The sequence below is a fragment of the Saxophila tyrrhenica genome (genome assembly GCF_035928015.1).
Source record: "Saxophila tyrrhenica strain CCFEE 5935 chromosome Unknown scaffold_3, whole genome shotgun sequence".
Taxonomy (NCBI): Eukaryota; Fungi; Ascomycota; class Dothideomycetes; order Mycosphaerellales; family Extremaceae; genus Saxophila; species Saxophila tyrrhenica.
The window spans coordinates 1,672,666-1,696,095 of record NW_027041735.1 but is presented as its reverse complement, the minus strand read 5'-3'; the positions used below and the strand labels follow the sequence as shown (position 1 = coordinate 1,696,095).

The 23,430-nt window shown below is 54.1% G+C and overlaps 11 protein-coding genes across 11 annotated transcripts; 5 read left to right on the top strand and 6 right to left on the bottom strand.

The window, feature by feature from the left end:
- Positions 1-847: 847 nt before the first annotated feature.
- On the top strand, positions 848-1,291 carry cwf29 (RNA-binding protein Cwf29; the record flags this gene model as incomplete). The annotated part of the gene is made up of 1 exon (XM_064799882.1): positions 848-1,291. The coding sequence occupies one exon, from the start codon at positions 848-850 to the stop codon at positions 1,289-1,291; it is 444 nt and encodes a 147-aa protein (XP_064662637.1).
- A 753-nt stretch (positions 1,292-2,044) lies between these two features.
- LTR77_002622 (uncharacterized protein) lies at positions 2,045-6,816 on the bottom strand (the record flags this gene model as incomplete). The annotated part of the gene is made up of 4 exons (XM_064799881.1): positions 2,045-4,543; positions 4,834-5,421; positions 5,472-6,625; positions 6,675-6,816. The coding sequence occupies 4 exons, from the start codon at positions 6,814-6,816 to the stop codon at positions 2,045-2,047; spliced, it is 4,383 nt and encodes a 1,460-aa protein (XP_064662636.1).
- A 557-nt stretch (positions 6,817-7,373) lies between these two features.
- LTR77_002621 (uncharacterized protein) lies at positions 7,374-8,579 on the top strand (the record flags this gene model as incomplete). The annotated part of the gene is made up of 5 exons (XM_064799880.1): positions 7,374-7,535; positions 7,587-7,626; positions 7,668-7,964; positions 8,031-8,302; positions 8,364-8,579. The coding sequence occupies 5 exons, from the start codon at positions 7,374-7,376 to the stop codon at positions 8,577-8,579; spliced, it is 987 nt and encodes a 328-aa protein (XP_064662635.1).
- Positions 8,580-8,962: 383 nt separating this feature from the next.
- Positions 8,963-10,002, top strand: LTR77_002620 (uncharacterized protein; the record flags this gene model as incomplete). Its single annotated transcript, XM_064799879.1, has 2 exons — positions 8,963-9,398; positions 9,464-10,002. 2 exons carry the CDS (start codon positions 8,963-8,965, stop codon positions 10,000-10,002), a joined length of 975 nt encoding a protein of 324 aa, XP_064662634.1.
- A 377-nt stretch (positions 10,003-10,379) lies between these two features.
- LTR77_002619 (uncharacterized protein) lies at positions 10,380-11,572 on the bottom strand (the record flags this gene model as incomplete). Its single annotated transcript, XM_064799878.1, has 6 exons — positions 10,380-10,432; positions 10,484-10,686; positions 10,753-11,020; positions 11,078-11,165; positions 11,221-11,477; positions 11,548-11,572. The coding sequence occupies 6 exons, from the start codon at positions 11,570-11,572 to the stop codon at positions 10,380-10,382; spliced, it is 894 nt and encodes a 297-aa protein (XP_064662633.1).
- Positions 11,573-11,855: 283 nt separating this feature from the next.
- On the bottom strand, positions 11,856-12,338 carry LTR77_002618 (uncharacterized protein; the record flags this gene model as incomplete). The annotated part of the gene is made up of 2 exons (XM_064799877.1): positions 11,856-11,999; positions 12,057-12,338. The coding sequence occupies 2 exons, from the start codon at positions 12,336-12,338 to the stop codon at positions 11,856-11,858; spliced, it is 426 nt and encodes a 141-aa protein (XP_064662632.1).
- A 1,172-nt stretch (positions 12,339-13,510) lies between these two features.
- On the bottom strand, positions 13,511-15,456 carry LTR77_002617 (uncharacterized protein; the record flags this gene model as incomplete). The annotated part of the gene is made up of 5 exons (XM_064799876.1): positions 13,511-13,633; positions 13,686-13,950; positions 14,004-14,090; positions 14,145-15,052; positions 15,103-15,456. The coding sequence occupies 5 exons, from the start codon at positions 15,454-15,456 to the stop codon at positions 13,511-13,513; spliced, it is 1,737 nt and encodes a 578-aa protein (XP_064662631.1).
- Positions 15,457-15,701: 245 nt separating this feature from the next.
- Positions 15,702-17,328, top strand: LTR77_002616 (uncharacterized protein; the record flags this gene model as incomplete). Its single annotated transcript, XM_064799875.1, has 2 exons — positions 15,702-15,939; positions 16,004-17,328. The coding sequence occupies 2 exons, from the start codon at positions 15,702-15,704 to the stop codon at positions 17,326-17,328; spliced, it is 1,563 nt and encodes a 520-aa protein (XP_064662630.1).
- Positions 17,329-17,869: 541 nt separating this feature from the next.
- Positions 17,870-18,694, top strand: BIM1 (microtubule integrity protein mal3; the record flags this gene model as incomplete). Its single annotated transcript, XM_064799874.1, has 3 exons — positions 17,870-17,898; positions 17,956-18,577; positions 18,629-18,694. The coding sequence occupies 3 exons, from the start codon at positions 17,870-17,872 to the stop codon at positions 18,692-18,694; spliced, it is 717 nt and encodes a 238-aa protein (XP_064662629.1).
- Positions 18,695-19,014: 320 nt separating this feature from the next.
- Positions 19,015-19,905, bottom strand: LTR77_002614 (uncharacterized protein; the record flags this gene model as incomplete). The annotated part of the gene is made up of 2 exons (XM_064799873.1): positions 19,015-19,628; positions 19,689-19,905. 2 exons carry the CDS (start codon positions 19,903-19,905, stop codon positions 19,015-19,017), a joined length of 831 nt encoding a protein of 276 aa, XP_064662628.1.
- Positions 19,906-20,852: 947 nt separating this feature from the next.
- On the bottom strand, positions 20,853-22,787 carry LTR77_002613 (uncharacterized protein; the record flags this gene model as incomplete). The annotated part of the gene is made up of 1 exon (XM_064799872.1): positions 20,853-22,787. One exon carries the CDS (start codon positions 22,785-22,787, stop codon positions 20,853-20,855), a length of 1,935 nt encoding a protein of 644 aa, XP_064662627.1.
- Positions 22,788-23,430: the final 643 nt, after the last annotated feature.

Sequence of the window (23,430 nt, the reverse complement as noted above, 5' to 3'; positions counted from 1 at the left end):
CCCTAACCCTAACCCTAAAAACCCCCTAACCCTAACCCTAACCCTAAGGATAGGAACCTAAGGAGGGAGCTAGTATTACGAACACGGTAGAGAAGTTACGGGATTTTACTATTAGGAGGAGTATATAAGCTAATTGGACCGGAGGAGTCTAAGCTTAGGGTACTCGACGCTCGCTCGCTTTCGAGTAGCGAGTACTCGACGCTTAACGGCCGTCGAGTAACAAGTACTCGCCGTAGCTACTCGAGCGAGTAGGACGTAGACGGGTATATAGGAACTAAGAATACCTCTAGTATTCTTGTATTTAACTTATGTTACAATCTTACTAAAAGGTCTATAACCAATTAGGCTTAAGTTAGTATCCTTACCTTTATTTAATCGTTACTTAACTCTCTACAGAAGTATAATTAACCTTAATTACGTAAGACTACCTTATAGGATTATAATACTAAACTAATCTAACTAATTAGGTTAGCTATTTTATTATACTAGGTATAATACTAATTAGCTAGCCTTAGGTACTACTAATTAGTTTACTTCTTCTCTACGGGGTAATCCTATAATATTAAGGTCCTCCGGATTCTATAGTAACTAGTAAAAGCGAAATAACGTTCTTACCGGAATAACGTACTTTTCTAGGATATGTTAAAAGTGTAGGTTATTATTTACTTCTAATAACGCTAATTGCGTATAGGGCCGTGTCTTTCCCTACGACCCTTATAGAGTTATTCCCCTCGCTCGTAGTACTTAGCTCTCCTCCGAGCCTCGGCCGAGTCTAGATCTTCCCTAGTACAACTTCAACCTTAAGCTCTCACGATAAGTTTATCGACTTTCGCACACGGGCGCAACGATGAACTCGGTCCGCAACATCGCCCGTCTCAATGAGACCGAACTCAAAAATGTCACTCCCTCCAACGCATCTTGGCACACCGATTACCGCGACACCGCCTACATTCACTTCGGCGGCGTGCCCTTTGAGCTTAGTGAAGGCGACGTCCTCACCATCTTCTCACAGTATGGCAACCCGAAGCACATCAACCTCGCCCGCGACAAGGACACCGGCAAAAGCAGAGGCTTCGGCTGGCTGAAGTACGAAGATCAGCGCAGCACCGACCTGGCAGTCGACAACCTCAGCGGGGCGAGCGTGCTGGGCCGGACGCTCAGTGTGGATCATGCGCGCTACAAGCTGAAGGAGGGAGAGCGAGAAACAGTGGGCGATGACGCCGAAGAAGAGGACGCGACCGATGGGGAGGGTGAAGGCAGGAGGAAGCGGAGTAAGACAGAAAGTGAGTGAGGACGAGCGGCCGATGGTCAAGGAGGAGGTGGAGCTGGCAAAGCTCATGAGGGAACATGATGACGATGATCCTATGAAGGCATATCTGGTGGAGCAGAAGAAGGCGGAGGTGGAAGAAGCGCTCAAAGCGGTGGCCATTCCGAAGCCGCGAAAGAGGAGCAGGGAGGGAAAGAAGGAGCACAAGCATCCCCATCGGCACGGATCGCGGCGGGAGTCAGAGGACAGACAGGCCGCAGAAGAGAAGAACGGAGATCGACCTCACCACCGAGGAGAAGCCGGGAGGCGGGACAGGCGTAGCCCGCCTTAGATCTCGCAGTTGCCAGACTGAACACAAGCTGCTAACTGTGCACTTCTTGGAAACAATGAAGGGCTCCCGGATCGATGGAACCGGGAATCATTCAGACGACAGATTTCGCATAATCAGTGCATATCTCGGGCTGTCTGACGTGGAACTGGTCATTCGGAAATAAAGTCATATAACGGCTAACGATTCACCGTGGCTAAAAGTCCTTGGTTATCTCAATGGAAGAAAGAGCGACTCTACCCGCCCAGCTGCCGCCTAGGTTCTATCCACATGGCAACGGAAGCCTGATGCTCGTCGCGAACGCGCAGTCCATGTGCTCGCGGCTTGTCATGCTGCAACAGCCACGAGTGTACATCCCGATGCGACGGTCGCACCTTCGATTTGATGCATTGCACTTCAACACTTGACGATGGCTCCTGAATGCGGATCAATGCGAGTGCTGTTGCAAGTCAGAAACCTTGAGAATTACCGTCAAGAAAGCCGAAAGCATCAGAGTAGAAGTCGTAGTTGAAAGCCATTGGTCCAGGATCAAATATCGAGTTGTCCAGTATGTCATTATTCCAGCCGAAGAAGTCCTCGCCGGGAATTATGTTTGACGGGTCTGTTGCAGCATTACCAACAGCCTGAGGAGTGGTTTCTCCGATACCCGCATTGGCTGCTCCGTGCAAAGATGATGGAGGTACGTGTGAGCTCATAGGCGCTGAAGTGCCTGATCCCAGTGGCATCATACCATCGCGGTGATCAAGAGTCTGTTCAGACCCGTCAGGTAACCCATGAAGTCCCTGAAGGTTGCTGTGCGCCACACGCGGAGAGCGCTGGGACCCCGGGGTCGGTCTTGACATATTCACTGGCCTACCGTATGAACGACGACCCAGGTCCTTGCAGCCATTCTGAGGCGTCACACCTCCCAAAGGCTTCAGCGGACTGCGGGCCGATGCTGCGAGGAAGTCGGGGGTCGGTGCATCTGCGTTCACCGGAATGGTTATCCCAGCTTTGCGTGTCACAGAGGCAAGGAAATCGAGCGCAGCATCCGCTGAAGCATATATCCCCGCAAGCGATTGCAAGACCTGAAGGCTTTGGCAGAGACGAAAGGTGCTAGCATCTCGGACGTCCTCATCGCTTGAGTTGATGTCCAGCATATGAGATAGGCAAGCCGCCACGAGTGCGGTAACACCAAGCAGTCCCAGGAAGCGGACCTGGTCATGCCGCAACATGCTCTGTGATAGTTTCGTGAGGCTCCGTGCAGCGTCTTTGACCTTCGTCTTTGATGACCTCTGCGGGTTATGCATCCCTTCACTGGCATTTGTGGGTGGCTGTAGTGCTTGCGCGCGATGCAAAACGTTCATGACTGTGAGATAAGCCATATTCAGCATGGCCCAATGCACTTCAGAGCAGACGTTGGACTCATCCTTCGCAGCAGGCGAGCAAGTCCTTCCTACTTTCTCCTCCAGTGCTTGGCTCCACTCGTCTAACTCAGCGTCGCAGTTGCCCAGCTCTGCCGTGCGGCCGGTACTGCGTCTCGGCACTACCATCATGGTGTGTGGGATGTCAGTTTGCGCAGTAAGGGTGCTGTATTGGGATGACACCACGCGGCCAATGCAAACGCCCAGCCTTGCTAGCTGTACGCACATCAGGGCAGTGGAGTGACGTTCTCCCTTGCTTGGTATGATTGACTGCAGCTGCTCGGTGCCCTCTTCCATCTTCAGATCGTCAAAGTCGTTCACCGATAGCATAGCTACGTCAAACTCGTGATCTTGAATTCGCATGGGCCGACGAGTCCCGAGCGCGATCATCCGGTCGCGGATATACAGACTCCACCACAGCCTTCTTCGGAAGCGTTTCGTGCTTTCGTTCATGACCCTCTGAGTGGGCTCACGGTGCAGTCCCATGCTACGGGCAGAGTCATACGCCAGCCCGGTCCAGTGCCAAGTGTGCCTGCGCTCGTCCCAGCGGCTGTACCACGAGCTCATGAGTAGCAATGATTGAAGTACTGCAGCGCTATCGGATTCAACATCAAACTCGTACAGGAGTCTCGCACGATGGAAGAAGACCTGGCGAGCCTGCTTCGTCGATTCGAACCCAAGCCGGTGAATCGTGGGCAGTGGGAGGGAGTGCACGCCGGCGAACATGACGGCTTGGAACAGCAGAAGGCTGATATGGCCGTCCACCTGGTCGTTCAAGACTGCGCTTATGAACGTTCGGTAGTCCAGCATTGGCATGAAAGGGTGAACGCTGAACATGTAGCCACGCAAGATCTCCGCCCACATGTCAGGCTCCGGCAACGAGAATGCTCCCTTTCGAGCGAGAAACTCCACATCCTCGATGGGAAGTCGCGAAGGCAGCGCAGCGACGAAATTCGGGAGCTGCCTCCTCCCGTCCGGACTTCGCTGGTGCTGTGATTGCTGAAGAGGAGCGTTCGGCTGCTTCTCTGGATTTATGGCGGTCTCGGGTGTGAGCAGCCCATCTAAGATGTCGGTCGATCCGTTGTCTGCAAGACCTCTACTGAGAATGCCTTCGGCGTGGTCATGGTCCTCTCCAGGACGATCGATATCTTGGTCAAATGTCACACACGCGGGCACACAGCCGTCGCCTTCTGACCCGGTGGAAGGAGCTGCGGGCTCGTGGTCTAGCCAGCCATTCCTCCTCGATGCACTTGGGCTCGACTCGCCCGTCCTCTGCTGCGGAGGGGGCGAAGGAGACCGGACGGTCTGGCTGTCGGAGGGCGCTTGACGGTTGTGGCCAACCTTGCCCCTGCGGCTGGCCAAAGTGACGCATTCCACTTGGTCCAGTTTGCAATTGGTACACGGAGTCCCGTTCACCACGACGTCGCATCTCACTTTGCGGTTCCTGCAGGCCAAACAGGCTTGTCCTGAGCGGTGCTTGACAACTCGCTCGCCTTCGCCAGAATCATTGGTCGGCTTCTTGCGTTTGCGGGCAGTCGCTGATGTCTGTGCAACAGACTCAGTTCTTTCAGTACGCTGCATGTCCAATGGCCGATATGCACAGGTGTTTCAACAAGCCGGGAACAGATAAAAATGATAGCCGCGGGGGAAGGGTAAGTGCACGTGGAGGTGGAGAAATGAAGAGAGTTTATTGCGGGGAAGGTGGTTGTTGTTCGGGAATGGTTTAACGGCTGTCAACACAGCACCTAGCTACGAATGATCACGCAGATTGGACGTAAAGTTCGGATCAACACAGAGAACGGTCTGGTTCATGGCTATCAGAAGTCCACCCCTACATCGTCCTTCTCCTCCCATGCCCACTGCTTGAACTTCTCCGGCACTTGTATATGCTTCGCGCGGATGTAGTCCGTGAAGCCTTTGCCTCTGTTGTCCAACAACGTCGAGCTGCTCACGCCACGACCCAAAATGCCGTATATCACAAAGTGCACCGCGTAGATTCCGGGAAACTCCACACGCTCGATCCGGAACTCTTCCTTCCAGTCCCGCCCGACCAGCTCCTTCATCTTCTCCAGCGTCAGGAAGCTCCGCAGCCATTCCCATACTTCCGGCCGGTCGGTGAACAAGCCCATGTTGACGTTCGGTCCCTTGTCTCCTGATCTTCCGATCACAATGTTTCCCAGAGGCATCGTCACGGTCGAGCCGAAGGAATCAAGTGGAACAGGGTTCGCAGTGTCGTAGCTGTCTCGCTCCCCAAACTCTTCATAGGCGGGTGGATGGCCAGAAGGAATAGACTGTGCTTGTTTGTCGCCTTTGTTGAGGAAGTGTACTGCTTCCTCCAGCTCGTCTTGTGGCATGATGCACGGGTAGTACACGTAAAACGACTTGGGGTCTGCTGTCCGCATGTCTTGTGCCCAGTGGAGTCCCTGCATGAACCGTCAGCAGGCGATTGTATAGACTGTTTGATTCGGCCCACCGAAGGCTTCTGCTGTGTATTATCAGCAAGCAAAAGTTTGAGGGCGGACAGCGGCTCTGGTGTCTTCGCCTGCGCGAAGATCCGCGAGTAGGTCGTGCTCTCGAACATGCTCCGTGGGTTCTCCCTCGCGTTGCCGATGTTTTGAAACTCCAAAATGTCAAAGGAACCAAGCAGGCCCATGTCCTTCAATCTGTCTCTGATCTGTATCTCGTACAACTTATGTTTCCTGTTGTTCGAGTAACCCGCAAAGTTGGCCAAATTCTGCGCCTCGTAGCCTCCCTGGAAGAAGATGGCCAGCTTGGTCGTGGGCGGCGGCGGGCGCCCCTTGATGCCGGAAAGGCGGACACGGTCTTTGCCAACCTCCTTGATCTGAGCGTCGTCAAGAAGTGCTTTGACGTCGCTGTTGAGGTAGACGTTGCCCTGGATCTCGTACAGAAGCTGGCATTTAATGGTCTCTTCAGTTACCTGGCCACCAGTACCTTCATGCTTGGTAATAACGCAGGTACCATCTTGTGCAATCTCCGCGATCGGGAATCCAGAATCAATGTAGGTTTCCAACGGGAAGCGATTGAAACCGGAGAAGTTGGACCCCGAAGCGTACGCAGAACATTCGATGATGTGCCCAGCGAGGAACGCTCCTGCTATACGATCGTAGTCTGTGTCCTGCCAGCCATACCACCACCATGCTGCGGCAATGACTGGCGATGCATCAGCCACACGGCCGCAGATGATAATGTCCGCGCCATTCTCAAGGCCCTTCACAATCGCTCGAGCTCCAATGTATGCAGTGCCAGCCAGCACTTGCTCGGCTGTGAATTTTGCGTCCTCGTGGTTTTTGCCGCTCATATCCTGCCAGCTTTGAGGCATCTTGTTTGTCTCTTTGAGTGAAGACCTCACCCGACTGACGATATTGTCGCCAGATACATATGCCACGTTCAAGTCGTAGCCCTTCTCGTCGATAAGCTCCTGGCAGCGCTTGGCCATGTTCTGCGGGCCAAGTCCACCACCGTTGATTACGACTTTGATGCCCTTTTCTGCAATAACGTCCATGGTCTGCTGGAGACCTTGCCAGGCATTCTTCTTGAAACCCTCTCCCGTTCCAGCCTCCATGGCGGCCGCTTCCTGTGCAATGTTGTTCTCCGCCAGCCAGTCGCCTTTTCAGGGTGTCAGTACATATCATGCAGGGCTGACAGAGCTACACACCAGTGATGAAGTCAATGTCACCCATGGTCGCTTGCTTGCGGAACTGCCATGGTGCTTCCATCTGGCCTCCGGCAACATTGGCAACGCGGACAGGACGAGTTCCGCGCTCGCCTTGAGGGTTACGCTCTTTCATGGCGGGCATGGTTGCTTGGTTGTTTCTCAGGAATCACAGCTAACAGCTGAAAGAAAGCAGAAAGTCGATGAGATGCTGTCACCTACATCCAAGTCGTAGCAATGGATTAGCCTTCTAACTTGAGGTGAGTATCGGTACGCTGATCCACCCCGCTGCAAGCTCTTGACCCGTCGGACCATCATGTCCATGTCATGCTGAATGTGTCGCTGGTAAGGCGAGGGTTGTATTACCGAGCCAGAGCATGGACATGGGACACGCGTGTCGACGCGATGGCTCGTCGGTCATCAACAAGCTGTCTCGGCCATCACCACGCCCGGAGAGCACGGATGCACCACTGCGGCCCTCGGTCTCGCGGCTATACGTAGTACGGCAATCTCCTTCTTGACCTCACAACATGCACCAGCGACGGCGGCTTCGGGGGTTTCTCCTACAAGCGATGGTCAATACCATGGTACCGCGGTAGATGCCAGTTGATATGAGGGGAATGAAAAAAACGTACATACTTTCCCATTGTCGATGTAGACGACATCTCTCTTCATTTTCTTATTGCTCCCTAGAGTCCCAAAATGTCGTTCGCAGATCTGCCAAAGTTCGATGACCTCGAGGACAAGAAGCGCTACTGGCCAGCAAAACCCAATAGCAAAGATGAAGGGCTCGGTATGCTAAGGTATCTAACGCCGAAGCATGTTGCACAGGTTGTCAAAGACGAAGTGAAGACTGGCGAACGAGTGTGTTTTGAACCACATCAACAGCGAGTTGGAGACCGCTAACATTTGCAGGTGTGTCTCAACTGGGAGATGACCAGGCTTGAGACTCCAGGTCAGTAACTGTCTATCGTCTTATCTTGCCATGACTTACAGCATCATCAGGATTCAATCGCTTCCCATGCGAGCACGAAATTGTGCCGATCCCGAACTATGAAGGCATCGCTTGGGACGACATCTGGCGCTTCAATCCGCAAGCCTCCTCGCAGTGGGACGGTTTCCGCCACTACAGCACTCAAATGGCCGACGGAACCCGCCGATGGTATGGTGGTACCACCAGCGACGAGATCACGAAAGGTGACAGCGGCCGAATTGGTGTCGGTCACTGGGCGCAGGATGGCATCGCTGCACGAGGCGTCTTCATTGACTATGTTTCCTACCAGGAGAAGAAAGGTGAGTGTAGGCAGTTGTCATTATTGGCTTCAGCATTGCTGACGACAATCCGCTTTCTATCCGCAGGCATGGAAGTCAACGGCATGAACGGCCATGCAGTTACTCTCGAAGAAGTTAAAGAAATTGCCGCTGAATGTAACATTGAGTTCAAACCTGGCGACATCTTGTTCATGCGCATCGGTTTCACCAAGACCTGGGAATCTCTCAATATGGACCAGAAGATGGAATACCGCACAGCGACCCAGGCCCACAAGCACAAGCATACGGGCTTGATCCAAAGTGAAGCTGTAGCCCGTTTCATGTGGGACAACCACATCGTAGCGGTTGCAGGCGACGGGGTATGCTATGCTCCCCAATTCCATCCCCCATCATTCATTTGCTGACATCTCTCCCTCACAGGTCAGCTTTGAAGTACGCCCAAACAGAGATAACGAATGGTCAATGCACAACTACTGTCTCGCCGGCTGGGGTGTGCCTATCGGCGAGATGTTCGATATGGAAAGGTTGGCGGAGCTATGCAAGAAGTTGAACAGATGGACGTTCTTTGTCACTTCCAGCCCGCTGAACCATCCTCAGGCCGTGTCGTCGCCACCGAACATAATGGCACTCTTCTGATTCTACGTAGCTAAACAAAACATCTTGATCGTCCATTAAGCCGGTAAGACTTCCCGTCACAACCACAGGTAAAAGAGGCTGGTTGATAGCCACGATACTGTGTTTCGTGTATGTTTTGTCTTGTTCAACAGCTGCAGTACGCTCGGTTGTGTTTGCTGACGACATGTACCCTGACATCGATCGCGCATACGTCAGAAGCCGCAGAGTTCGGTCGGCAATGCAAGGTAGTGTCCTCAAGGTTGAGAGCTCTTCGGCTACCAGAATTAGCGTGGAGTACTGCGTACACTTGCAACCTATATGGGCTTCAACTGAGCTGCGTATGAGGTTCAGCAAGTAGTACTTTGTTCCTTGACTGGAAGTCTTCCCGAACGACGATCAATGAAATGCCTGGCATCGTGCGAGCAACCGTTCGCTACAACGTTCCAGACCTCTCTGTTCCTCCAGAGGACCGCGGACTCTTTTCTGGACCGGCACACAAGTACGGAGAGGACGTTGAGGTCGACTTGTACGATCCTGCCACTGTACCAGAGATCGTCCAGGGCCCAGAAGGTCTAGACATACAGGGGTTCACATACGTGAAACATAGATCTGCTCTCAACACAGATGAGTGGTTGATGGGCAGCAACGTTGAGGACATCTACGTCCCCGAGATTCAAGACCTGGTTCGTCAAGTCACTGGTGCCAGGAACGTCATTGTCAACCATCTGGGCATCCGAAAGCGTTTGACGGCCAATAATAACGACCCAACGTTCTATCGCAAGAAGGGCGACAAGCATGACGATGCAGTGAAAAAGCTCACTGAACAAGACCGACCGTGGGGTGAGTGAGGATTCCCTCTCAAATCTACCGGCTTTTAGGGATAAATGCTGACCATCAGGTTGTAGTCAACGGTAGGCAAGACGCAGGTCTTGAGCCAGCGCGCTTCGCACACTGTGATTACACCTTGCAGGGTCTAAAGCGTACCGCGAGACATTGCCGCAGAGACATTGCTGCAGCTGCTCAAGAAGCACTTGATGCTGAAGACAAGCAGACAGTACCCAAACGCTATGCGGCGTATTCTGTCTGGCGTCCGATCAAACCGGTTGAACGGGATCCTTTGGCAGTAGCTGACTGGCGTACGACAAGTGCGGAAACCCTGGTACCCATTGAGTATCGAGCCACCAGTAATGTTTTGGAGAGCGGCGAGTACATGCTTGAGCAGGTCACGCAGTCTCCGAAAGCCAAAGACTCAGGTCAGAAGTGGTACTGCAAGACGGATCAAACCCCCGACGATGTCCTGATTCTCAAGTTCGCCGACACTGCATCTGAGCGAGACCTGAAGATGGCAGCAGGTTGTGTTCACTGCTCGCCGGTGTTGGATGGTGTGGGTGATGATGTGGAACCGAGGATGAGTGTTGAGGCGCGGGTGATGGCGTTCTGGTGATTTTTGTACAGATACAATAAGTCAGGCACACTCGCCTTCAAGACGACCCTTTTCCGTGCATATCAATTAAAGTTCAAGACTATCCTCTATCTAGATTTGTTTGTCAACCGCCGCCTCGAACGAAGACTCCTGCAGCCATGCTGTGATCGTTGTTGGTAGCATCGTGGAAGCGAAGATTTCAATCACCTCGAATTGAGAGAAGGTCATCCGAAAGACGTAATGGCAGACGCAGGAGGTTACTCCCGTCGAGTGTTTCGAAGGCTACAGAGCCTAGACAATGTGAAGCAAGCGGGTGTAGTGGCCGAATGCATGATTAGTCAGGCTGTCCGCATGCTCGTGCGCAACGCTGTTATTTGAGTTGCTCCACGCAAATGAGCTCAGTACACATATCGGTATAGTGGAGAGGCGTCTCCCATCTCGAGAAGTTGCTCTGTTCTTACAGTCAGCCAAGGAAGCTGTAATGTTTTGGAAATGCGCCTACCTTCGGTGTACTTCTCCCTAATTTCCTCCTCTGAGTATTGGTCTCGTTTGTGGTTTTCGCGTTTGAGCGTGAAGCGTAGGAAAAGTGCGGAGGCTATCGCTATAGAGATGAAAGCCATGCAGAGGCCATATCCTGTCCAGTATCGGGGTGCCTCTTTGGCAAGGAAGATGTTACTGCCAACTATTCCACCAGCGTTTGCAAGCCTGTCATGCGAAGGATCATAAGGTCAGCGATGCTTTGTCCACATGAGATTCTCCAGCAGCACTCACGTGAGAGACAGCCCCAAGCCGGCGGCACGTTTCGAGCTCGGTGCAAGGTTGTTGGCTGCCCAGGAGACGACGGTGATCACTCCTGGGTAGCAGCCTGCAGTGACTGGGAAAAGGAAGGCATAGGTGAGACCTGGGAGCCTGGCCTGAGGAGTGGCCAGCAGGCCGATGAAGCCGATGGCAGCAGCGGTGTACGGGAAGACCACGAACGGCCACCGAGTCTTGTATTTATCGGCCAGTATTGCGCAAACCACGGTGGAGATCAGAGCGCCTGATTGAGTAGCAAAGTAAGCCTTCCTACTCGAACATACCATGCCGGTGGGCTTACCAGCGTAGATTGGCACTGTCAGCAGTTGGGCTTCAGCAGCGGTGTAACCAAGGTAGGTGATAATCTGGGGAGCTGTGAAGGTCATTGCCTGCTTATAGTTAGCCTTCATCAACTCGTGTGTGGCCTGAAGGGGGCTCATTCACATAGTTTGGAATCGTCGAGCCCCAGTAGACAAGCACAGTGAACCAGATCTTCCAGTCAGTTAATGCAGCGATCAAGTACTTGAGCTGGAATTTCTCTGTAGAAGCCACTCGCCCCTCACGTGTGCCCGAGTCTTGATCCAGACGACGTCGCAAGAACTGCTTCTCTCGTTGGTTGAGCCATCCGGCACTTTCGGGCGAGTCAGGCAGGATGAAGAAGACGGCGATCCCAGTCAGGACCGACAAGGCTCCTTCTAGGACTGTGTTTTCGTTAGCCAAAAGTTCATGTGAGGAGAGGTTGGCATAGTTTACTGAAGATCCACTGCCAACCTGCTACACCTCCAAGACCATCCATCTTGCTGATACCGAATGCAAGAAGCCCAGAGAATGCTCCGGCGAGAGAGGCTGAACAGTAGAAGATCCCAACTCGAGTCTGGACCTCAAAGCGACAGTACCTAGATCGATCAGCACTTCAAGCTTGTAAGAGTGCTGTATAGTGGTCTCACCACGCTGACACAAGGTACGTGGCAGCTGGGAAGAAGCCTGCTTCGGTGAGGCCCAACAACAAGCGGACAGTTAGTAGGCCACCATAGCTGTCGATTGCTCCTGTGCATGTGGTGACCTGCGGCAAGCCATTGTCAGCCCGTATTATTTCTTGGGCGGAATCTCGAACCCACAGTTCCCCATGCAACAACCAAACACCCAATCCATCGAGAAGGGCGCAGGACTTTCAAGGCGACGTTCGCCGGAATCTCAAACAAGCAGTACGGGATGAAGAAAACCTTGATGCTGATTAGCCTGCGACCCAAGAGGAAGACGGCACTCCAGGTACGACTTACAGTCGCCGAAAGATTGTACTGCGGGCCAGTTAGGGCCAGATCGTCAGCCAGACCGGCCACTTTGGCATTGCCCAGATTGGATCGATCGAGGAACGCAAGAAGGTAAAGGAACGAAAGGACTGGAAGAAGCCTCCAGTCGACTTTCCTCAACACCTTCGACGTCTCGATGTCTGCGAACTCGTCCAGGACGCCCATCTCCTCAACCGCCGCCGCACGCTCATGGTGGACATGATCTTCTTTGCCTGTCTCGCTATGGCCGTGGCCTTCGGAGGAGAGCTTCATGGTTTTGTCAAGTAACGAAGCAAAAAGGCGAAGCGGACGGATGGTAAGCAACACGTCGGTGTGAGGATGAGATGAGGTACCAGTGCTGCAGATCTGGTGCGAAGTCCATGACTATCAAGTCATTGCCACGTGGGTCGATCCTTGTCTGCGGCGATCAAGTCCCGTGTGGAGATACCACTTGAGGAGAAGTTGGGGTAGTCGGCGCCATGCCAATGTCGCCAATGTCGTCTCCATGAAGCTTGGTGCGCCATAGATGCGAACGAAGAAATTGCACTGAGTGGTTGCCTCGGGAAAGAGTTCAGAACACCTCGGGCTTAACAGCAAATCTTGCCAAGCAAAGAGGCAACATGCTGTCGGCAGTAAAAGTAACCCCCTCGGTCACAGTGGGCCGTGTGAGAGATCTTCTCACACATGATGAGAGCCTGCCGACCAGGTTGACGTGGGCTTTTTGCGAACAATCGAGTCTCGGAGAAGACTGCCAATGCGCTTGGCTGGCCGCTTTCACTGTCACCTGCTTGAGAGTACTGCAGGCGCACCAGACAAATAAATCTGTTGCAGAGGGTCTATCCAACGACTCTCCGAAGCGGCAAGCTGTCGACAGTGAAGCGGTCCACTAGTTCAGAGTTGGCCCGATAAATAATCTTCTCGGAGACAGTGATCGCCGGCCGACGAGAGTGATGTGGCCTTTCGGATCGCAACCTCGTCTCGGAGAAGAGGCAGAAGACCGCCAGATGTTCCCGGTGGCTCCTTTCACGATCTCTTGCTTGTTTGGTAAGAGAGCCATCCATGTAAGATCCCTTCTAGTTGCCGCACATCGAAAAGCAGGAGGTCTGAATAGACTTTAAGCTCATTGCAGCCCTCAATGGCCCCCAAAACTCGTCGGCGAGGTACTGTTAGCGATCGTGGACTTGGAAACTTACATGGGGAACACTGGCAGAGGATGTGTTGCATGCTTTGCATTCAGCGAGCTACGCACAGCATCATCTGCCACCTCATATCGTACAGCCAGTTGCTTTGGCAGACCGGATGGACTTCGCCTCCTAACGTTGGCCATCGTGCTCCCGCCACAGGCACACAGCCATGTACTCACTCCATGCAAGATAGCAAAAGCGGCCCAGCAAGATAGTCTCCCACAGTGGCATCACCGTCCAGCCGGCTTACAGCACCTCCTCTCACATGCGAACGCGGAGCAGGTAGCGCAAGCGGACTTGAGCAACATCGTAGCAGATGTACTCGTTGTACTGAAGATAAGCGCCCAAAGCGCCGGTGTCGTCGGGCTTCTCGGTGGTATCGGGCTATCAAGCAGGTAAGTGATTGTTGCATGACTTTCGAAGAACAGCTGCATACCATCTTCACGCCTGCAAGCGACCGGTGCAAGCATTTCGCATCCTTCCAGGCCTTTGGCGCTGTCTGGCCTCGACCCCACGTCGAATGCAGTCCCTTCTCCTTGGCCGTCGTACCTGCATCATATTGTGCATTGTCGAGCACTTGCATCGGATCGCCGAGCTCGGCCTCACAGAGTAGTAACAGGGCATGGCCTCCAGAGATCCCAGGAACGCAGTAGTTGGCAGACTTCGACGACATGTCTGCGAGATAAATGCCCTTATCGAACCTGCAGGGGTCAGTCGGTTTCCGAACATGTGCACTGTGCAGGCTGTGACTTACATGTACCCACTGAGAGGCGCCTCAGGCGGAGCAATACGCAACCCCTGCCCAAGAATGCCGCCGTAATTGGTGGCCCTGGAGCCGTGCCTGATCAACGTTAGCAATGTCTTCGAAAAAACTGCAGTCGGCGTGGAAGCTCACCACAACAGCCTCCGGTCACTTGACACCTTCGAGAATTGACTTTTCAAGAAGCGGTCTTCCTCGTCGGCTCGCTGTATACGGAAGATGTCGAGGACATGGTAGTTGACCGTATGTGTGAACCCACACGTCTTGAGAAGATACTCGCTGACGCCGGAGAATTCTGCACTGTCCGGCTCGAGCGCTGTCATCTCCTGCATCCCCAGACCCTTGAAGCGTGAGTCAAGCGGGTGAACATCGCGGTCACCTTTGTCTTTGATGATGGCATCCGCTTCCTTGAGATCCGTCAAGCTCTCCAGCAGCTCAATCTCCCGCTTCAGCAGCTCCATGGTCCGAATGACTGGAGGTCGGTTGCGGCCGAACGAGTGTGGGATGGTTGAGTAGTACAGGTTGGACAGATGCTCTGTAGCCTCAGCGACCGACAAGTCGTAGTTGCCAGCTTTCGAAGAGTCGTCAAGAAGATCAGCGAGCTCCTTAAGCGCCTGATATCCGCGACTGATCGTGGGCTTGCTGAGCTTGCCGAGTGGTAACTTCTCCGAGTCGTAGTTCAGAGCTGCCATGGTGGCTTCGAAGTACTCCTGGTTGAAGATGAGCTCCATGAGTGATTTGACCGGCGAGTCCAACGTGCACTTGGGTGGGGAGTAGCCGTTGCGTTCAGCGCCACCCTTTGCGGCCGGCTCATCGTCGTTGTCACTTTCAGGGTCGTAGCTGCGTTCCACAAAGACGTACTTGTTCGGCTTGGGCTTCTCCTGGCGGTCGTCCCACTTCAAGCCGGACTTGTCTTTGAACTTTTTGTCGAAGTTCTTCAGCGCATCTTCCAGGCTTCCGTTCCCGAGCATGGCGTTCTGGCCGCGTTCGCCGACACGGCCCCATCGAGTCCATGTCCGGTAGGTGCTGCTGCTGTGAAGGAGCTGTGCAGACGTCAGCATCTGCCAAACAGCATTTAAGAGGAAGAGCTCACCTGAATGCGGTAGAACTTGTTGTTGTTGCCGCTGGCGTTGGTTTGATTCAGCGAGGCATCGTAAATGATCCCATCGTCGCCCACGTAGACTCGGTACGATGTTGGACAGCCTTCATCGAGTGGAACTTGACGAGACCCAGGTTTGGCGACCTGAGCCTCCTTGAACTGCGGTGCGGGCTTGGAAGACTTCTTGTCTGTCTGCTGCTCTGCCTCTGCGTTGTCGGCGCTGGCGTCATCGTCGATTGGCTCGGCTTTAGCTTTGGCCCTGCCGCCCCTTTTTGGCTGCTTTCTCTGCGGCGCGTCGTCGTCCGCTACAGGAGACGCCGCTCTCTTCTTGGCTCTCTTCGGCGGCATCTTGTCACGATACCTCAGGTCGTTGTGGCATGTAGTGAGAGTGGCACAATATTGTCGGAGAGGAGGAAGAAGGGTGAACGGCAAGGAGTGAGGTCAACGATGGGAAAGGCAGGCAGCGCAGGCAAGAGCGTCCGTGCACGTCGTTGCCGCCTGAAGATGTGCGACCGCGACCTCACGTGTATACAGTAACAACGCTCGCTCTCCCACAGCATTCGCATCCTTGATCTTCTTATCGCTCGTTCAGCATGGCATCCGCAGCGGAGATCCTACGTCTGCCTCCCGAGCTGGTGCTTCGAGTGTCCTCCTACCTCACCACTACTGAGCTGGGATCGTTACGCGCGACATGCAAACAGATTGAAGCACACATATTCGACAGCTTTGCGAGAGAGTTCTTCACCAAACGCCAGTTCATGATCGAACAGGTCAGTCTGGAGGCGCTGGTTGGTATTGCAAACCACAAGACGCTGGCTCCGTATCTCCAAGGTAAGCTTGAAATGCAGTACATCCCATCTCTCTGTCGATGTGCTGTGTACTGACCTTCCTGGAGAGGTGATCATTGGCCTCGAGGCCTTCGACGTCAGCGTCTCTGGCCACTCCATCCGTCTCCGTCCGAACAACCAACGAGACATGACCGGACTTGTCTGCGGCGATGTGCTTCTCGCCACCGGGCACGCCAGAGATCTGCTGATCAACGCCTTTTCCAAACTTCCAAACCTGCGAATCGTGGGACTGCGCGACTACGACGGCAAGGATCGTCTGAGGGATGGTGAACACGCTGTGTGGAGGAGCTACGGCTGGTCCCATGGTCTTGTCAAGACCGACATTCATCAACTGGCTACATTGCCATCTTGCCACATCATGGCCTTTCATGACGCCGACACCATCTTTCCGACGATACTGCACTCACTTGCCAAAGCAGGATGTCGTCCGCTCAACATCGAAGTCTTCCTGCGCCAGAGACGGCTGCAAGACAGATCGTTCAACGTCCTGGCATCGTACATGCAGCCAAAAGTTCAGCCGCTACTGGCTGGTTTGCGAGTACTTCTCTTGAGCTTACACATCCCTCGGAATCACGAGAGCTATCCCTACTTTCCAGCCTCTGCCACAGACGACGACCGCAGTGCACCACATGGCTTGCTTCGGCATCTGCTACGCCATACGCCTTCTCTCGAGCATCTACGATTGAACTTCCACTCGGACCAGTACAGTGGAGATGAGTTCTTGTCGTGGCTGGGGGAACCGCCTCAGCCATCATCTACCATCTCAAGCTCACTCCATCTTCCTCGCCTGAACAAACTCGAGGTGGGTGTTGTCAAGGCCGAGCCCCAGACGCTTGCAAGACTCTTCACCAAATTCCCACTGTCGTCTCTATCACTCTTCAAGGTGTCTCTTCTGGCTCGGCACCCGCCGAAACCCGATGCAGACGGAGACCTGTGGAAAGAACTCCTGCATGAGCTGAGCAGATCCCTCTGGAAACCACTCGACTTCAAATCCCTAATGATTGGATTTCCATCTGAAAGACAGCATACCACGAATGCTCCTCATTCTGCCCACTCGGAGTGGGTGATGTTTGCGAACAAAGTAACGACAGATCAGAATGGAGAGAAACATTTCGAAGATTTCCAGTCCAAGGTGGAATACCGTAAGCATTTCGGGAGTGATGTGCGTCTATGGTTGAAGGACCTTGCTTCGCGAACGTGCTCCTACAAGGTACATGTGCAGAAGCCCGAAGAGTCTGTGAGTGAAGACGGTTCGGATTCGGAAGTGGGTAGCGGGGGTGATGAAAGCGATGATGACACGGAAGTGGATGGCGAGATCGTGGTGATTGAGGACGACGATGACAACGACGAGGACAACGACAACGACCAATGATGATGATGATGTTAATGACATGGGCAGTGTCAAGTACATTGCTGGCACATGAGCGGACTGACGAGACTTCTGCTACCTTTGCCTTCTTTGGGCAGACGGGTTCGTGCAATAACCGTAGACGGCAGATTGCTTCTCCTTGCAGGACTGGCTCGAAACGATGTTATCAATCTTCTCATGTGTGCCATGTACCTTTTCTCACTCCAGCTTGAATGTTTGATGTAAGCACGTGACGTAGATAGTAAAGTCTTGGCGCTGGTGCTTGCTATAGAACGTCCATAACAGCAACATAACTTTTCTCAAATTGTGTCTTTTCGCACCTGTCAATTCTCCCGCCAATCGCGCCTTGCTCTACCCCCGACCCTCACCCACCGCGATCCTTTCCACAGCACACCCACTTTCACGACAGCTTGAGAACGACAAGATGGGGGAGTCAAGGTAGATCAGCACCAGGCACACAGCACATTGAATTCAACATGCGCTGACCACCCGCCCACGCAGGCAAGAGCTTCTGTCCTGGCTCAACAGCCTCCTCCAACTCAACATGACCAAGATTGAGCAGTGCGGTACCGGGTACGACCCCTCCAGCACCCCTCATCCACCCCACCCTGGCTGACATCCTCCTCCCAGCGCCGCCCTCTGCCAAGTCTACGACAGCATCTTCCTCGACCTCCCCATGTCGCGCGTCAAGTTCGATGCGAAGAACGAATACGCCTACCTCGAGAACTTCAAGATCCTCAGCAACACCTTCCGCAAACACCAGGTCGACCACCCGATCCCCGTGCAGGACCTGATCAAGTGCAAGATGCAAGACAACCTGCAGTTTCTACAGTGGACGAAGCAGTACTGGGACCAGTACTACCCCGGCGGCGACTATGACGCAGTTGCGCGGAGGAGAGGTGCAGGGCCTGGCGCGACACCGGCAATGGCACCTGCGCACGGCGGCGCAAGCGCGAGGACAAGCGGGATGGGAGCGTCGAGAAGTCGGCCAGGCGGTGGGTCTGGAGCAGCGGCGCCGCGGACGACGAGTAGGCAGACGGGCGGAATCGGCGGTGGAGCGAGCTCCGCGCTACAGCAAAAGAACGCGGAGTTGATGGAAACGGTGCAGGGATTGGAGAGGGAGAGGGACTTCTACTTCAGCAAACTACGTGACATCGAGTTGATCATCCAGCAAGCCATGGAGGAGCCGGCGATCGAGGAGCATGAGGACAGCATCCTGAAGCAGATCCAGACGATCCTGTACAGCACCGAGGTGAGTAAAGTTAAGCAAGATGTGAATCAGACACGCTGACGCATCGTGCAGGAGGGCTTTGAGATCCCACAGGAAGCAGAAGCCGGCGAGGCCGCGGGCGAGGAAGAGACCTTTTAGAGCTGGTCCGCACGCATTGGACGCAAGGGGAGTGAGCGAGCATTGCAGTTGCTTTCAGAGATACCACCACCGCCTTTGGGGATTCCAGCGTCGTTCGGAGGGTGCCGGTGAAGCCTAACACGATAATACATGAGACATGGGAGAGTACGTGAGACGGAAGAACGAGGCCAAGAAACCGCATGTCTGGACTTGAACTGGCGGAATGATGTTACGAACTTCGGGCCTGCAGACATCATAGCAGCCGCTGCCTCAAAAGCAGTACTATGACCGACGGCTTGTTCGATTAGCAAGCAAGCGACTCCACCTCCCTTCCAATCGACTCAGTCGTCCTCGCTCTCCTCTCCGTCTTCTTCATCGTCATCATGCTCATCCCTTCTCGGCCTCCCACGTTTCTTCTTCTCGCCATTCGCCTGCGGGGCTTTTCGCGCCGCCCCTTCTCCCAGTCCTCGACTCCTCGCTATCCTCCTCTCCAGCTCCTTCTGCTCATCGTTTCCATCCTCATGGTTATAGACAGCTTTCACCAAACCCTCCACACCTTTCTCACCCACCTCGACCTTTGCTCGTGGTCCAACGATCCAGGACACATCTTCTTCCCCGTTGCCAGCATTCTCTCTGACCTTCAACACGTACCCATCCTTCTCCATCCGCTTCATCAGCTTCTCCGTCTTCTCATACCCGTCCACGGGCGTTGCGTCCTCCAGTCCTAACCTCCGCAAATAACGGTCCATCTTCGCGTCCGGTAGCTGACCGCCCGAGAGCAGAATGAGGGAGACAAGCATGGTGTAGACGGAAGTGTATTTGCCTTCTTCGGCGCTTGTGGGCGCGGCGACGGGGGGAAGGATATCGGGGTCTCTGCGGAAGCGGGCTGGCAGGATGGAGACCAGCACCCAGCTGGTGGGTGCTTTCGAGGCTTGCGATTGAGACTTTTGGGCCGCTGTGGTGGGAGTTGATCAGCACAGCCACATGTGATACGGTAGTGTAGATATGAGCGTACCTCGCTTCTGCTGCAGCGTTATCTTCTCCTTCCCGGGCAACTCCACCATCTCCATCCCAAAGACCATCCTCAGCTGGTGCTGGGCGGTGTTGAACACGGTTTTGAACGTCTTTGCGCCATTGCCGCTTCCAAGCACCTTCTCGCCTATATCACCACGGCGGATGGGCTTTCGGTTGTATTCGCACGCCAACGCAAAGCGGACGAGGTTCTTGACCATCTGGTCCTCGTTGTCGCGGCCATTACGGTTTCGTCCGCCATCAGAAGCATACCCGTCGTCTTCTGGAGGCGTGACACGTCGTCGTTGAGTTGCGGGTTCGGGAGAGGAAGCGGGCGAGTCGGGGTCGGATGGAGGCGCTTCTTCCTGGTCGGCCTGTTAGCTGGAGTGTTGGGGGATAAATGTGTGGGTGGGTGCGGACTGCGCGTCGCTTTCTTGGTCGTTCAGGAGGCATGTCTACTGCTCACTACGTCCTGGGTTTTGAATGTCTTTTTGCAACCGAGATCATGAGATGGTGACGCGTTCGTTCACGCGTAAAGTGCGCGTTGGAGGGTGAAGTCACAGCGCAGCGCTCTGACCACCGCTGAGAACCATCTTCACATGAATTCAAGTGCGCCGCCAAAACATCCGATACTGTCTCTGATGAAAGAGTTGGAGATACGGGAGAAATGTACATGCAGCGTAGATTGTATCACTATCACACGTTCCGCCCGTCCTTGTCTATATGGAAACTCCAGCTACCGTATGGCCTTTGACCAACAGCTCAACCCCAAAAATGCCATACCATACACATGCATCAGTTCCTTGCATTGCTTGAATGCGTCGCCACTCCCTTTCCGATACTCTCTGCCTACGAAGAGTGTCTGCCTCCGTTGGTGCCGTGACTCGGATGCGCTTCCATGTGAGCCTTGAAGAATGGCCTACGTCGTCCCGACGCTGGATCCAGCTGCATGCTATAGTCGAATCTCGGAGTGTCCATCAAGCGCAATCGACCGACCGTAGACACCGGCGATGAAACCTGAGAAGGGTGAGGGACGGCACCCGGATATGGCAATTTCGCCGGAGCGCGCGCAGACCAGGAGGTGGGCTGGTAGCTGTCGTGAGGCGCTGGTGGATGATGGTGCGCTGTCGCGAGGACATCAAAGGACAATACCATCAACCGACCAGAGTCACTTCGCCTTCTTCTTGAATGCACCATCGAGTGTGCTCTGGCTTCGCTCCCGCTTCTCACCCGTCTTCGCCGGCGAGCCTCCGTCTTGCTTCTTCGCCCCCCTTTTCTGTGGCGACGCATGCGTTTCCTCCGTCCCATCAGCATCCTCAAACGTCATCATTCCGCCAGGCCCGCCCTGCTTCCCCTCCGTAGGCCCCTCAGCGTTATCTGCGAAAGCCTGCTTCCACGTCCCATCGAGCACCTTTGGATCATTTCCGTACAATCCGACCGCATAAGCGTTTTTCATTCCGTCCAAGCAGATATCGCGTTGAGTTGGGAAGTCGAACATGGGTTTGGGATACACAGCCAGTCCATCTTTCTCGGTCTCCTGTCCATCTCCTGCAACGAACACACCCGCCTTCTTTTGGTCCTGGATAGGAGCTTTGTGCGGCTCGTAGATATACTTCTTCGGCATGTTTTCCAGCTCCGGCACGAACTTGCGAACATAATTACCCTCCGGATCCCACTTCTTTCCAAACGCAATCGGGCTGTAACACCGATAGAACTGACTGAAGAAGGCGGTACAGCTCAGCCATTGCCAGTTCCCGATATTGCAAGCCGCCTCATGGTCTATCAGCAGTTCCTCAAACACTTCTGCTCCGCGCTCCCAGCTGATGTATGCTCCACCGCGCGTCAGAAAGCAAGCCACGGAGTGTCGCGCCAGATGGTGGATCCAGCCTTCGGAGCGAAGTTGACGCATAATGGCGTCGATCCAGGGAAAACCAGTCTTACCATGTGCCCATCTTTCCAGCCACTTGACCTTCTCCTCGTCGTCAACTTCGTACCCACCCGTGATGAGCTGGGTGTTCACATCAACCTTGCTCGGGAGATGCCAAGGGATGAAGCGGCAGTGGGAGTTGTTGTACGTCTGTCCGAAACTGTAACTCAACACGGCTTGTGCAGCAAAGTACATGTCGCGGAAGAGCAGTTGGCCTGTCAAGCTGGTCGGTGGCTCGGAAACGGGCTTCTTTGCTTTACGTCGCTCCTCAACAACCCGCAGGACGTTATGGTAGAAGTGGCGGCAGCTAAGGGCACCGAAGTGGAGATAGGGAGAGGTGAGGCAGGTCGATTGCGGCTCGAAGGCTGCTGGTGAGGTCTTCGGCTTCTCGAATGTGCCGGTGTACTCTTCATCGGCGAGTAATCCATCGAGCATATCCAGGACAACGCTCTCACCACCCTTGTGAGGTGTGGTCGCTGGCTTCATGCCGAGCTCTTCTAGACTGGGTACGGCGAAGTCATTTTTGGGACCTGCGATGCCAGAGGCGTACGAGCTTTCTTCGCCATCGCGGAACTGCTCGTTCATGTCTGAGCCGGCGTTAGGCTTTGTCTGCTCAATGTCCAGGCTGGTCTCTCCAGGATCGGGTAAGCTCTTCGGAGTATCAATCGGGGCCGCCACGTCTCCCACCTTTGCGCCAGCTGCCTGCAGCTGGCCTATACTCATGGTGGGCTTGCCATTGTTTGCCTTGACAACCTCATCACTATCCCACAGTGTCCTCCCGGACTTGACAATCACCTCCACGCCCGCCTTTTTCGCCTGCTCCATAACCTGCGCATCTCTCTGCCGCCCGTACGCATCGGTGTCTTTCTCGAAGACCAGGTGCGAGATCTTCCACGCCTTGAACAGCTTTGGCAGCAGCGTGACAGCTGGTTCGCGGAGCACGAACAGTTTGCTCTTCTTATTGAGCTTCGTGATACTCTGGGACAGGTCGTTCTGACAGTCGATTAGGAACTGGAAGCGATTGGGTCCGACTCGAGAGTGGTAGACGTAATGGCTGTCCCAGCACCAGATGGGATAGAGCACTTCCGGCTTCAGGTCGAGAGCCGCTTTAAATGCTGGGGAGTCATGAAGGCGGAGGTCGGTACGAAACCAGTACAGCACTCGCGGTTTGCCCATTCTTGCTTGTTCCTCGTTGAGGGCGTGTTGTAGGAAGACGAGCCGGGAGAGGAGATGAAGAAGACGGAGCTGAAGACCTTCGCTTACCTGCAACAATCATGCGTGCCATTGAACCTTCGCGCCTACTGGCCGTTGCTGCAGAGGAGATCCTGGAGAGCTTGTCCTGTTCCTGGCACTGATGATGCATTCTTCTGCATCGCCAAGAGATCTGTGAGATCGATTTAGAGATGCGTCCTGGTCCAATCGTCCTGGCCTGAACATTCCATGTCAGTGGTTATGTACCTGCGAACTCCTCGAGGTGTCAGCGGCAAGGCCATTGTAAAGGGCCATATGAGGCTCCCTTCACGTCAAGAGCCGGCGGCGTTCTTGTTCTTCTTCCAGAGACGGGTGAAAGCACCTGAAGTCGTTGTCCGGTCAATGGGGTGGTGCGTCGTGAGTATAGAATGACCTGATTCACATTCATCTCGTGTGATCAATCTGCAATCACATGTCAGTCCAAGTTCACGAGGCGCTGCATGACGAGGTTACACAGGCAAGCGAAACAGACTTGTCATTGTTTCGAACTTTCCTCACAACCTGCCTTCTCTCTCACCAGGAACCTGGACGGGTTTTTCCACAAGCACACTATCTTCTTCCCCAAACC